The sequence below is a fragment of the Podarcis pityusensis genome (genome assembly GCF_964106645.2).
Source record: "Podarcis pityusensis genome assembly, chromosome: 15".
NCBI classification, from domain to species: Eukaryota; Metazoa; Chordata; class Lepidosauria; order Squamata; family Lacertidae; genus Podarcis; species Podarcis pityusensis.
Genome location: NC_138040.1, coordinates 6,812,000 through 6,825,706, shown reverse-complemented (window position 1 = coordinate 6,825,706; position 13,707 = coordinate 6,812,000). Strand labels below are relative to the sequence as shown.

General features: G+C 46.0%; 1 protein-coding gene across 1 annotated transcript in view; it reads right to left on the bottom strand.

Moving 5' to 3' along the window:
* The window catches only part of AATF (apoptosis antagonizing transcription factor), a 63,171-nt gene that overhangs the window by 15,840 nt on the left and 33,624 nt on the right, over positions 1-13,707 (bottom strand). The window contains exons 9-10 of the mRNA XM_080982989.1: positions 3,471-3,538; positions 1,612-1,692 (exon numbers count right to left, since the gene is read on the bottom strand). Of these exons, the coding sequence (XP_080839115.1) occupies positions 1,612-1,692; positions 3,471-3,538 (149 nt within the window). The remainder of the gene's footprint in view (positions 1-1,611; positions 1,693-3,470; positions 3,539-13,707) is intronic.

The following is a 13,707-nucleotide window of genomic DNA, read 5'->3' as shown; positions in this document are numbered from 1 at the left end:
TGGTCACACACACACACACACACACACGAGAAAGGGGTGCTTGAAGTTGTGCATCTCTCGCCTACCTCCAACCCCCAAAACCAAACCATACCAGCAGGGAAGGCAGTACAGTGGATTTTCTGGCTTCAGTGCATCAAAAGAGAAGCATCTTGTACTTCAAATTTATTCCAACGCACAACTCTGGATAAAAAAGGTGAATCGGTGGTAGCTGACCCAAGAAGCCCCCTAGGTGTTGCTGGACTCCAGCTCCCATCAGCCCCCCAACATGGCCAACGGTCAGGGATGCAAGGAGTTCGAGTCCAACCACAACTGATCTGGATGCATTGCTCCAATAGTTCGTCTGGCTAGGTATTCATTTCCAAGCTCAATTTTTAAAAAAGTGTTGGTATTATTAGCCTGTAATGCTTGGGGTCGTGGCTTAAACATTTAGGAACATGAGAAACTATTGTGGGCCACCTGAGCACATACATGCAATGCAACCATGCACACTTGCCTTGCAGCCACACACACATATTTATACCCCACCCATCTGGCTGGGCTTCCCCAGCCACTCTGGGCAGCTTCCAACAAAATATTAAAATACAGTAATCCATCAAACATTAAAAGCTTCCCTAAACATGAACACTCATCTTCCCGCTCCGAGTCTCAGGGGCGTGAATTTTAGTCTAGCAGCGACAGATCAAACAATGATGGCGCCAGACAAACTTCCCTTGGCAGAGCATTCCCCAAATGGGGAACCACCACTGAGAAGGCCCCGTTCTTGTGCTGCCACCCTCCGCATCACCTCTGATGGTGAACGCAATTTTATCCCTTTTCTTTTTTTTACTGTATACTGCTTTGATAGCCTCTGCCTATCGATACAAGAAGAAGTATAGTCCAACTCTATGATTCTATGATTCTAAGTAAGGCTGTGTAAGAAACAAATAAATAAAACTCGAAGCTAAGAAGGCAGTCAGGTCCCACAGAGTGGGGTGGGAGGGTGAGCTACAACTGGCCCAGCACCATAGACCGAGGTTTGTTTGTTTGTTTTTCTTTCACAATATTTACCATATTTTTCCATGTATAAGACTAGGGGGTTTTTAAACCAAAAAAAGGAGGTTTAGAATTGGGGCTCGTCTTATACACGGGCAGTGCTGAGGGGTGTTTTCTTAATTTGGAATCCCCCAAAACAGGGGGCGTCTTATAGACGGAAAAATATGGCATATGCCAGTTGATTGTAATAAAACCTCAAAGCGGTTTACAAAAGAATAAAGATATCAGTATTTATATTTTTTAAGAAACCAGTTAAAAACAAGTATTTAAAACATACCAAAAAAATTGAAATCAACAATAAGCTAAAAGCAGATTAAAGCACAGGCCGGCTTCTACATGCCTGGACAGGCTTACCTAAACAAAAATGCTTTTTTTGGCAGACACCAAAAAAAAAATACAGGGAAGGCACCTTCCTTATGTCAACAGGCAAGGAGTTCCAAAGTCTAAAAGACTGATTTCTTACAAGTGTGGAACAAGGAATATGCACCAGTGCCAGTTTGGCTGACCAAAAGAGTCAAACGGGCATGTATGGTGCAAAGCGATCTGGCAAGAAAAGACAAGGCAGCCTAATGTACTCACCGAATTTTCCTTCCTTTGCTGGCCTTTTTGTCCACTTTCTTCCGGATTTTGCTCCGCAGTTTCTGGATAGCCAGCCATTGCCTAAGGAAGCGGGGGGAGGAAATTGCAGTAATTGTTAAGGTTCCTTGAAAGAGAGTGGGGACATCAGCTTTTGGGCGAATGCTGAAGATGCACTTCTTCACCTTGGCCTGGTGTATATTTCTAGGACCCACGTAAGTTTTCTGATTGTAAGTTGCTTTAATCTGTTCTCCATACTGTGTATTAGTGCTGCAAACCACCCTGGGACCTTAGGATGTAGGGCTGGTGATAAATTTAAATAATAATTTAAAGAATCAGCCCCCAGGGCCCCCATCAATGGGAGAAAAGCACCCATATCAGCTGCCACTAGGCTTATTCGAACACTGGCACCCAGTAAAATTTGGGCATGTGTAAGGGGAGAGGGAGGGTCATTGCCAGAGACACTGAGCCAGTGCAAACACGAACCGAGCGGGAAGAGCAAACAGCCTCTCATGGATGGAGGACTTTTGAGGGGATATTTCCAGAGACCATCATAGGAGGTACCCAAAGGTACTGGAAGCCCCTGGACAAGCTGAGGGACCAGGAAGGAACTTGCACCACCTGTATTAGCAGCAGAGGCTCTGCAGGAAGGCCAGAATGGCAGCAGAGCTAAAAATACGATGGCCTTAAAGCTGCCTAAGCGCCCATTTTCTGCATCCCCAGAGTCAAATGTAGAGCTAAGGGGCAAAACCCTGTTTCTATCTACAGTTCGGTGCTTAGAAAAAGGCTTTGTTAAAAAGCGACACACACACCCCATCACCACACACAGCAACATTTCTAAATCTGGTTAATGAATGTTACACATTTGGAAAACAGCCGCCAGTTAAAATTTGGAAGAACATTAAAGGGGGGGGGGGGGTTTGACACAATAATGAGAGTTAGGAAAGAACCTCTGGCTGCGAACACACCATACCCTTAAAGCACATTAAAAGTACATTTCCTCTCTCAAAGAATCCTGGGAACTGTAGTTTAAGGGTGCTGGGAATTATAGCTCGGGGGGACTACAGTTCCCAGGATTTGGGGGGCTGTGTGTGTGTGTGTGTGTGCTCTGAAAGCGCTTTAAAAGTTATCGTGTGCATGCAGCCACATACATACAGGATGGATGCGTGCACCCCCCCCCAAAAAAAAAACACTAAATAAAAACTGAGCTGGAGTTGGTTGCATACAAATCACTGCCCATAAGCTGTTTGATGCGTTAAAAAAAAAGCTCAGGCGCATCGGTGAAACGGTTTTCATCCTTGTTAAAATATTGCCTGGTGGTGTTTTGTTTTTGTTTATTTGGTGGTATGTCTGGAATATTATGGAAACAAGGCTCTGCTATCATTTAAACAGGAGGCAGCCCAAAAAACTCCCGCACTTAAGTGGTGATTACATTGTACATTTATCTGACTTTACAATAAAATAGATTGCGGTAATTAAGATTATATTAAGATTGTGGTAATTGGATTTTGAGATTCCACCCCACCCCACCCTGCGATGCCGGGCTCCCCGACAAGTAAATCAGGTGAAGGCAATGCCAGCTTCCAGCTTAAAAATAAAAATGTGCGTAACTAGCAGGAAGAATTTTCATTCCCTGCCTCCTGTCCACCCCCCTTCCCTCCAATTCAGTCTCCTCCAAATATCTTCGGCACACACATACGTGGTGTAATAAACACAAATCACTTCCCACCTATCCCCTTGCCTTTTTGCAAACATTACAATTCAGACTCAAAACTTGAGTATTCATTGCACTACCCTGCGCAAGCCAGCAGCGTGTTGCCCTTTGTGCAATGTTTCAAGCCAGACAAAAACAGGCCGCTTACCTGCCCATTGCCACCTGGTCGTTGGGGTCCAAGGAGCTGGTTTTACGTTCAATAAGTTCCCTGAGGAGCTGCAAATGAAGAGAGAGGAAGCCATGTTTGGTTTTGCTTTTTGAAAAGAGCAATAGGAGATTGTGGAATTCTCAGACTGGGTTTGAACAACCATCCTGTGGGGCGGGGGAGACAGAAAAGAATGCCAACCTGCTGTTCCTTCTCGCCTAGACTTTACTTCCTTCCTGCTTCTTCCCCAGGCTCAGTCCGCATAAGTTAGCAGGCTCTAGTGTTAACATCTTGGCTCCTATACTTAGAATGGCTTTGCTGGCCACGAACAATAAATATCAAGCGTCCCTCGTCCCTTCAACCAGCAGTCTTGCCAGATCATTTCTTTCTGCACACCACTGGAATGAATTCGCCAAAACTCCCAACGGATCTTACCCAGCTTCTGAACTCAGGAATGAGAATCGGAACCATGAATTTCACCCTCCCCTCCCACACCAGCAGTAGCGCACCATTCCTGGCTCGGCTTCTTTATTTATTTCCTCAAATCTATATAGCATAAAGTAACTTTGAATGAAACCTCAAAGCGGTTTTTAAACCAGAATAATGCAGTGTCAGGTTACCAATGGCTCAGTATATAACCAACCCTGGCTGGCAGGATTTCCCCAGGGTTTCAGACAAAGACTACAGTCACAGCCCTTCCAAGAGATGTTGGGGATTGAACCAGGGACCTTCTGCATTCAAAGCAGACGCTCCATCCCTGACCTCTGGCTCTTCCTCAAGCTCAAGAACTGCTATTTGTATCTCCTTCTTTGAAAAGCTCCCTTACTCAGCAAAAGCTTTGAGACTACTGAAAACACACAATGGGAAATATATATTTTTTTCAGTGGTAAGGGCCACATTCCCTTCTGCACAACCTTTTGAGGGCCACATGCAAGGTGTTGGGTGGGACCAGAGGCGAACATGGGTGGGGCAACAAACCTAATTTTTACCTTTGCACAGCAAAGGCTGCAGACATTCACACATTGCCCTGTGTCCTCCATTAAGGCAAGAGCAAGAGGCACTATCAGAATGCACACTTTCCAGCCAGGCAAAAACACTCAAGGAGGTTGCGAAGCTGGGTCAGTGGGTTGTGTTTCAAGAAGTTCAGAGGGCTAGACAGAGAAGCCCAGAGGGCCACACTTGCCCCACCCTCAGGCCTGTCTTAAATCCTGGTAATCAAGGGGGGGTGGAGAAGCCTTTAGACTGGCTCTGACATATTATTGTAAGCCGCCTTCTGTTTTGGAAAGGGAGTAGATGGTGTTGCAATACTTTCTTCATCAAGAATGCCAGGGGAGGGGCAAGATAAATTACGGAGGGTGGGGGGGGGGGTTTGAGAATAGGAGGAAGCTGGAACTCGCTTTGGAGCGCAACACAGAATGCCATTAGGAAGACTTATTGTACTACAGTTAATTTCAGACGAAATCAATGAGCGTTGCAGGCTTCCCTTCATCATTTTATGATTAGTTTAATCCACCCCATCTATATCAGCAGAGAATCTTTAAAAGGTCAGGCAGAAAACACAGGGAAAGAAAAGGTGGATAAAGGCATCCATCTCTACACCGGGGGGGGGGGGGACAGGCGAGCTAACGATCTTTTAAGCCCAAACAAGTGGGTTTTTGGCCTGTTTCAGATTTCAATGCAAACCAGAAGTGGGATACGTTAATGCTCAAGATAACGTTCAATGCATGGATATGTTCCACTTCTGGCTCAGTAACAAAAGGCAGCAACACAGTTGAAAACGTGACACGTTTTGTGAGATTCCTGGGAACCCCAGAATTCACTTTAAAATGGGCACCGCAAGGTTCTAGTCCTCCATAAGTTATACGACACAGTTGCACTGTGGAATATGCTCCTCCCAAGAAGTAGTGATGGCTTTAAATTAGATGAAGGCTATCAATGGCTTCCAACAACAATGGCTCTGTTCTCTCTCTGCTGTCAGAGGCAAGAATGCTTCTGAATGCCAGTTCCTGGGAAACACAAGTGGCAGGGAGTGCTGTTGTGCTCAGATCCTGTTTGTGGGCTTCCCATACGCCTCTGCCTGGCCATGGTGAGAACCGAATGCTGGACCAGATACGGCACTGGCCTGATCCAGCAGGCTTTTTTTACGGATGAGGCCTTAAGCAGAATTATTGGGCTTATTGCCTTCCTGCCAGCTAACTGTATCAGGCTCGTTTCTTATAGACACTTGCTTCTTTTGCATTGTTTAGCCTGTTGAGAATAAGGAGAGGAGGATGGAGAACGACACAAAACTCCCAAGACCCCAACCAACCTCCAATTATCTTCTTTGCTGTGCAATGATGGCCAGAATGCAAGTCTGGTTCTATGGATGTCAGCAGGGTAGGGGGCAGTTTTGAACAGCAGCAGTCCTCCAGTCTTGACTCCGTATAAGGCAGCTTCCTATGCAAATCGGCTCTTTTTATTCAGAACCACGAGGACTGGAAACTTACTTTTTTTAAAAAGGGGTGCTATAAGAAAAAACTACTCCCTTTCCCTTATGGGGTATCCAAGAGCCCATATAGAACAGGTAGGCAAACTAAGGCCCGAGGGCCGGATCTGGCCCAATCGCCTTCTAAATCCGGCCCGCGTGTTTTTACATGAGTAGAATGTGTCCTTTTATTTAAAATGCATCTCTGGGTTATTTGTGGGGCATAGAAATTCGTTGTTTATTTATTTATTTATTTTCAAAGTATCGTCCGGCCCCCCACAAGGTCTGAGGGACGGTGGACCGGCCCCCTGCTGAAAAAGTTTGCTGACCCCTGATCTACAAGGACTGGCAGCAGTTCTCCAGGGCTTCCAGGCGTGAGACATTCCCAGCCCCACCTGGGAACGGCGAGAATTGAACCTGAGACCTCCTTCATGCAAAGCAGATGCTCTACTCACTGAGCTATGGCCCCCATATTTTAAGGAGGGTTCAAATCCTCCCTTTGATAATGCAACTCGCTTGCAGTTTTGCATGCAGAAGGTCCCGGGTGCAACCCCCCCCCCCCAGGTGGCTTACAAACACACACACACACACACACACACACACAGATCCCAGAAAGGTTTCACGCAGCCTAGCCTGCTGCCCTTAACAGACACCTAAAGGATGCGTGTATATATATTTATTTAAAACTGTATATCTTTCCTTCCCTCCTCAACAACTCTTCTATTAAAAAACATAAAGGCAATTAAAAAGCCCCCTGCGATGCTTTTTCCATTTGCTTACACACACACCCTTTAAATTCTTATTACTGCAGCAATTACATCCGGAGCCGTTAAGGGGCAGAGAGGCCGCTGCTTTGTTCCCGCAGGGGAGGGAGCAGAGAGAATAAACCCAGCAAGCTCCCTCTCTCTTTGCCCTGTTTATCTGATTGATTCCCCAACATCTTCCTGGCACACAATCTATCAGTTTATCTCTCCCACTTCATCACAGTCACTCCTGGCAGCTAAGTACAAGATCCAAATCCAGCCTTACGCAGACGGGCGACACGTTAAAACCAGTGTTAACGGCGGCACCACTCTGTAAACAGTTGCCCTCTGGGGCTCGGGGAGAAAATGGGCTGCTCCCTTTGCCCAGTCAATATCACGGGAGCAAAGAGTCTGGAGAGGAGCAAAATGAAGGCAATACTTATTAGATGCCTCGCTTCCTCTCCTACCAGCGCCGGCTGGTATGGCCAATCTTATTTTTGGAAAGGGAAAGGGGGGAAAGAAAGCTTGGATACTCTGCAGCAAAAGAGTATTTGCATTCGCGGCCAATTGTTCCTTCTGGGCAAGTTCGCTTGGTGGATCTGTCACGTGAGCACAGGGGGCTGTGTAGACAACTGCCTTTGGGACCAGGTAGGGGAAGAAATGGGTGGGCGCTGTGGGTGGGGTAGGGTGGGCGCCAGGTAGGGGCATGGGTGGCGCTGTGGGTTAAACCACAGAGCCTAGGACTTGCCGATCAGAAGGTCGGCGGTTCGAATCCTCGCGATGGAGTGAGCTCCCGTTGCTCGGTCCCTGCTCCTGCCAACCTAGGAGTTTGAAAGCACTTCAAAGTGAAGTAGATAAATAGGTACCGCTCTGGCGGGAAGGGAAACGGCGTTTCCGTGCACTGCTCTGGTTTGCCAGAAGCGGCTTAGTCATGCTGGCCACATGACCCGAAAGCTGTACGCCAGCTCCCTCAGCCAATAAAGCGAGATGAGCGCCACAACCCCAGAGTCGGCCACGACTGGACCTAATGGTCAGGGGCCCCTTTACCTTTACAGGAAGAATAGGGGGCAAATTCTGCATGGGGGTTGGGGGTTAGAAAGCCGCCCAAGTTAGATAAACTTAAGTCTGCAGTCCTACACAAACACCACACTTCCACCGGTGAAACAATAGGTCTCTTTTCCGGAGCTGGCGCAAACACTGGTGCCCTGGGCTTCTGCTTTGAGCATCCACCGCACTCTTTGTATCAGGTGCTCCTGGCACACTTTGGAGAAAGAGGCCCTGAGACCAGTGCCTGGAGTTCCCCGTCCATATTGCAGAGCAATCAGGAGAGGGGTCCCCCATCTCTGACCTAGCTAGTTTCTGTGTTTGTGTGTGTGTGTACAGTGTGCTGTAGGGTTTAGTGTTGGAGCAGGACCTGGGAATTCAGGGTTCAAATCCCCACTCAGCCATGAAGTTCGCTAGGTGACCTTGGGGCAGTCAATGTCTCTCTCCCTCTCAGCCTAATCTACCTCACTGGGTTGCTGTGGGGATTAAATGAGATGCCACCTTCAGCAACTTGGGACAGAAAATGGTGGGATATAACTGCAATAAATAAGTGTGTGTGTGTGTGTGTGTGAGAGAGAGAGAGAGAGAGAGAGAGAGAGAGAGAGACTGAGAGAGAGATTTTAAAAGCAACCTGAGAATCACAGAATTGTAGAGCTTGAAGGGACCACAAGGGTCATCTAGTTCAACCCCTCTGCAATGCAGGAATCTTTTTGCCCAACATGGGATTCGAACCCATGACCCATGATTTAAGAGTCTCATGCTCTACCGACTGAGCTATCCCTTCTCCAACCCACTGAAGTCATGTTAACAATGGATTTATTTATGTTTTAAGGAAACTTAAGACATAGGCAAGGGAGGGACACTACCCAATGGAAAAAGTCTGGTTGGCTCTGCATGGGTGCCTCTACTATTATTATTGGGGGTTTTTTTTAAAAAAGATTTGATTAGTTTTTCTGCTATTTTGTCCTATGGCCTTGCAGCCAACACAAACACACACAGAGACTGCACCAGGTTCCAGAGCAGAGCCAAGGGTTCAGAGTAAGAGGATAAATGATAAACCAATTTACTGGAGGAAACAGCAAAATCTCTCGGTTTTTTTTTTAATTCCAGCACAAGGCCTTTAATAAAGAAGAAGAAGCAGAAGGGAAGGTGGGGGGAGGAATGAGAAAGAAAAAGAACACCACTCTCCGTTCCTGAAGTTGTAATATTTCATTAGGCTCAGCAATCCCAGTTAGAATTTATTAGTCAAAACAGAAAAACTCTAGTCAGACCCCCACGTATTCCATTAGGAGTGACAGATGGAGTCTCCCAGTGTCTAATTATTAAGTAGGAAACGCAAGTAAATCACACTATCAGCACTAAGCCCCCGATGTGTGAAGATTGAGGCAGAGGGAAAGGAAATGGTGGTGGTTGAGGAACTGGGATAAAACTGTGGCTGGCGAGTTCTCTCAATCAAACTGGCACCAAACGACTTCCACTGATGCAAATCTCCTAATATTGCCCCCTTATAGCCTGCCTCAGAAGGCTGAAACTTGCCAAGGTCAGCGGCAGGAAGTCTTTCTCAGCCCAGGGACCACATTCCCTTCTGGGCAAGCTTCCAAGGGCCACGGTCCCAGTAGCGGGCAGAGCCAGGGGCCTAAAGAAAACAGAGTTCAAGCGATGCCAACGTTCCCTTTGCACCACGGGCGAGTTACTACACACGTCTCACACTTTTGCAATGCAGGGAATTGCACACAGGGGGCAAATGCCCCGGAAAGCATGCCGATATGTGCATGTCTGTGATGTGCTTTTAAAAACGTACACGAAAACGTGTCTAATGTGCACTGGAAAGCATGCACAGTCAGGGTAGATGGTGCACAAAAATACCTATTTTAGTGGCAAGTCAGGTGGGTGCAATTTTTCATTTTGTTTTTTTAAGATCAAAAAAAAGAGGGAAGGGTCCAATGATTGAGCATATATGAAATGGCACAGAACTGAAACCTGCCCTTCCTAGCTATGCATAACCTCCAAGTTCAGAGAAAGCATGTCTCTGAGTACAGAGTAGCTGGGGGAACTTGGGGGGGGGGGCTTTCCAAAGGCACTTCGTTTGGTAATTTGGGCTGATCAGATAGGCCCTTGGTTTTTTCTAATGTTCTCATTCATCCTCCATCTCCCTCTTTCTCTTCGTCCATTTACAAGATGCAATGGCAGCCGCCCCCAACACGGTTGGTTAGGCAAATTCAGGGAGGATCAAGGCCCAGGGATACTAGCCAAGATTATTTTGTTCTGCCTCTGCTGTTGGAAGGCGGTTTTGCTACTGGATGCCAGCTGCTGGTGGAAACAAGTGGGGAGACTGCTCTTGCACCCAGAGCCGTCTTGCAGACTTCCCACGGGTATCTGATTGTGATGAAAGGATGCTAGACTAGATGGGCCTTTGTCCTGATCCAGCATAACTCTTCCAATGTTCTTATACAGAGTTCATTATTGCAGTTGTTGTTTACATTTCTATATCGCCCTTCATCCATGGATCACAGGGTGGGTTACGTATTAAAAAAACCACACAAAAATGCATACCATAATAAGCAAAAAAAATACCCCCCTTTTGTCTGTTGTTTAGTTGATTGTGTCCGACTCTTCGTGACCCCATGGGCCAGAGCACGCCAGGCACTCCTGTCTTCTCGCAGTTTGGTCAAATTCATGTTGGTCGCTTCTATAACACTGTCCAATGCCCCCCTACCACAGTTTAAAAGGCCATAGATTTAATTAGCCAAAGGTCTGGGAGATGAGGAATGTTTCTTTTTCTACCTGGCACCTAAAGATATGTAACAAAGGCACCAGGCGGGGCTTCCTGGGGAGAGTATTCTGCAAGCAGGGAGCCACCACAGAAAAGGCCCGCTCGTGTTGCCAACTTCTCGCGGAGGCGGCACACAAAGAAGGGCCTCCAATGAGGATCGCAGTGTGTTGGCTACACACTGGGAAAGTACCCTGCTGTTTTTGGACAACAAGCTATCAGCAGCCAACAATGCATACTCAGAAAGGCAAAAGTGCCCCTCTAAAGCTGGTTACGGGCAAAAACCAACACTGAGAATTAGACCTCGCAAGTGCATGTCTAAATCCACCTGTGGAGAGTCACAGAAAGCGATCAGTTCTGCTTTAGGTTACACATTAGCATTACTAACCATTACTCGACAGCACGCCTGTGTTCTACCTCCACAGTAGCTGACAAGGAGCTGAGAACTGCAGGCAGACAGGGTGCTGCTGGGCTCAGGTCTGGCTTTTGTGCTTCCCATTACTATCCACAATGGCCAGAGGCAATATGCTTCTGAATACCAGTTGCTGGAAACTGCAGGAGGGAAGAGGGCTGCTGTACTCAAGCCCAGCGTTTGAGTTTCCCACAGGCATCTCACTGGCCACTGGGAGAACAGGATCCAATGGCCGGATCCAGCACGGCTCTTCTTAGCTTCTAAATGACAGCTTCACCATGAATATACCAACACCGATCCACAGCTGCTGAAGGTTAGGCATTAATTACATCTACCACCAGCTCAGCAACGACCCGCAAAAAAATTAAATATAAAGAATGCCGCTGTGGAAAACTGTGTAACTGTGAAAAGCAACAGAAAAGAAGACGTGTCCTCTTCTTAGTAACCCATTAAGAGGAGCCCCCAAACCAAGCTTTAAAAACGTGCTATTAACCACCTACTCAGCCATTCCAGAGACACATGCCTATGATAAGATTATTGTATTGCCATTAACCTATGGAATGGTTGCAGGCAGCTCCTATTTCCGGGGGGGGGGGCACCCTCTAAATGCATCTAATGAGAGCCACAAGATCAACTGTCCATATTAATCGCTCACCAGTTTAATTAAGGTAAACCAACTTGTCAGGATGGAAGGAGGGGAAGAAAAAAACCCCACTTCCTCTCTCCATTTTTCACCATTATTGACTTGTAATAGTTTGCCAGATTTTGTAATTACATGGCATTATCAGAAATCTCGTGTGTGTGTGTGTGTGTGTGTGTGTGTACACACACACACACACACACCACAAAAACACTGAAGTTGCTTTGTTTAAAGTCCATTTTGCCATAGTAATCGTTAAAGAAATTGGAGTTCTTGTTGAAACTACACTGAAAAGGATATATCAAGAACTCTGGCCAAAAGTTTCAATATAAGGATAATTCCTACTCAAGAGTTGAAATGAAAAACGTGTGTATTCTGCTAAGAATAACAGTTTGAAGCTAGTAGTAGATTTAAACACAACGTATAAGTATGATAGTTTTAAAGTAATGGTAAGTTTGGATACAACGTTTAAGTGCAGAAATAATGTCGTTTCAAATATACAATGATATAGTACAAAGGTACATGAAATACCAGTGCACAACAATTGTTTTATACAAGTCTCAATAGCAGTCAAAACGAGTCCACATTATATAAAATTAGAATAAAGAATAAAGAATGAAGGATCAAATGGGGCCAAAAAGGAGTATCCGGAGTGTGATTCAGATGTACGGTTCAGTGGTGGTAACCAGGACAGGGCCCTGTTTCGGAGTACACGCCTTCTTCAACTCGGTTTTTTGACGACTATAAATCTGTTGGAAGTCTGTATCATTTAGTTCTTTTATGTTTCTATTTCGACATGCGTCTTAGATAATTGCATCCAAGTTTTCTTGCGTTTCTCTGTGCGCTCTGTGGCCCCATTTGATCCTTCATTCTTTATTCTTTATTCTAATTTTATATAATGTGGACTCGTTTTGACTGCTATTGAGACTTGTATAAAACAATTGTTGTGCACTGGTATTTCATGTACCTTTGTACTATATCATTGTATATTTGAAACGACATTATTTCTGCACTTAAACGTTGTATCCAAACTTACCATTACTTTAAAACTATCATACTTATACGTTGTGTTTAAATCTACTACTAGCTTCAAACTGTTATTCTTAGCAGAATACACACGTTTTTCATTTCAACTCTTGAGTAGGAATTATTCCTTATATTGAAACTTTTGGCCAGAGTTCTTGATATATCCTTTTCAGTGTAAAGTCCATTTTGTACACGACACGTGCCTGCAAAATCAGAGCTGGAAGTGCTTAAGTAGTTAAAAGATGCAGAAATTAAGGAAACTAAGAAGAGGCCGTCTAGTTCTGCAATCCTGTTCTCACAGCGGCCAACCAGATGCCCCAGGTGAGCACAAGCACAAGAGCATTCTCCCTGCTTGTGATGCCTGGGACTCAGGAGCACACTGCCACGAAGGAAAGTGGAGAAATAAAATAATGTTCACCCTCTCTCCTAACATTAGAACTCGTGGACATCGAATGAAACTGAATGCTGGAAGATTCAGGACAGAAAGGAGAAAGCCCCTTCAGCGCACAGTTGAACTACGGAACTCGCTGCCACAAGAGGCAATGACGACCAGCAAGTTGAATGGCTTTAAAATATGATTATAGGCAAAATTGTGGAGGAGAGGACTATCAATGGCTACCAGCCACGACAGCTGTGCTCTTCCTTCGCAGATGGAGGCAGGATACTTGTAGGTACCAATTTATGGGAATCGCAAGCGGGGAGAGTGATGTTGTTGCACTCAGGTCCTGCTTTGGAACTTCTCATTTGGACATCTGGTTGGCTACTGTGAGGACAGGATGCTGGACTAGATGGGCCACTGGCCTGATCCAAATGGGCTCTCTTCATTTCCTTGTGAGCCTAAAATCTGACCGTGATGGCTCCAGGGGTGCTTCCCTGATGAGGGCACTCTGCAATCAGAGAGCCACAACTGAAAAAAGCCCCTTTTTTGTCTCTCCACCCCTCCATTCAGAAGAGGAAGCATGCAGAGAAGGGGCTCTGATGATGCTCATCTAGTCCATATAGGATCACGTGGGGAGTAGCAGGCCCAGGCATTCAGCACCTAGTCTTGGGTCAACTTTGATCGACCTAGGAACTCGTACCTAGGGGACCGCCTCTCCCGATATGCCCCACGAAGGACCTTAAGGTCCATAAATAGCAACAC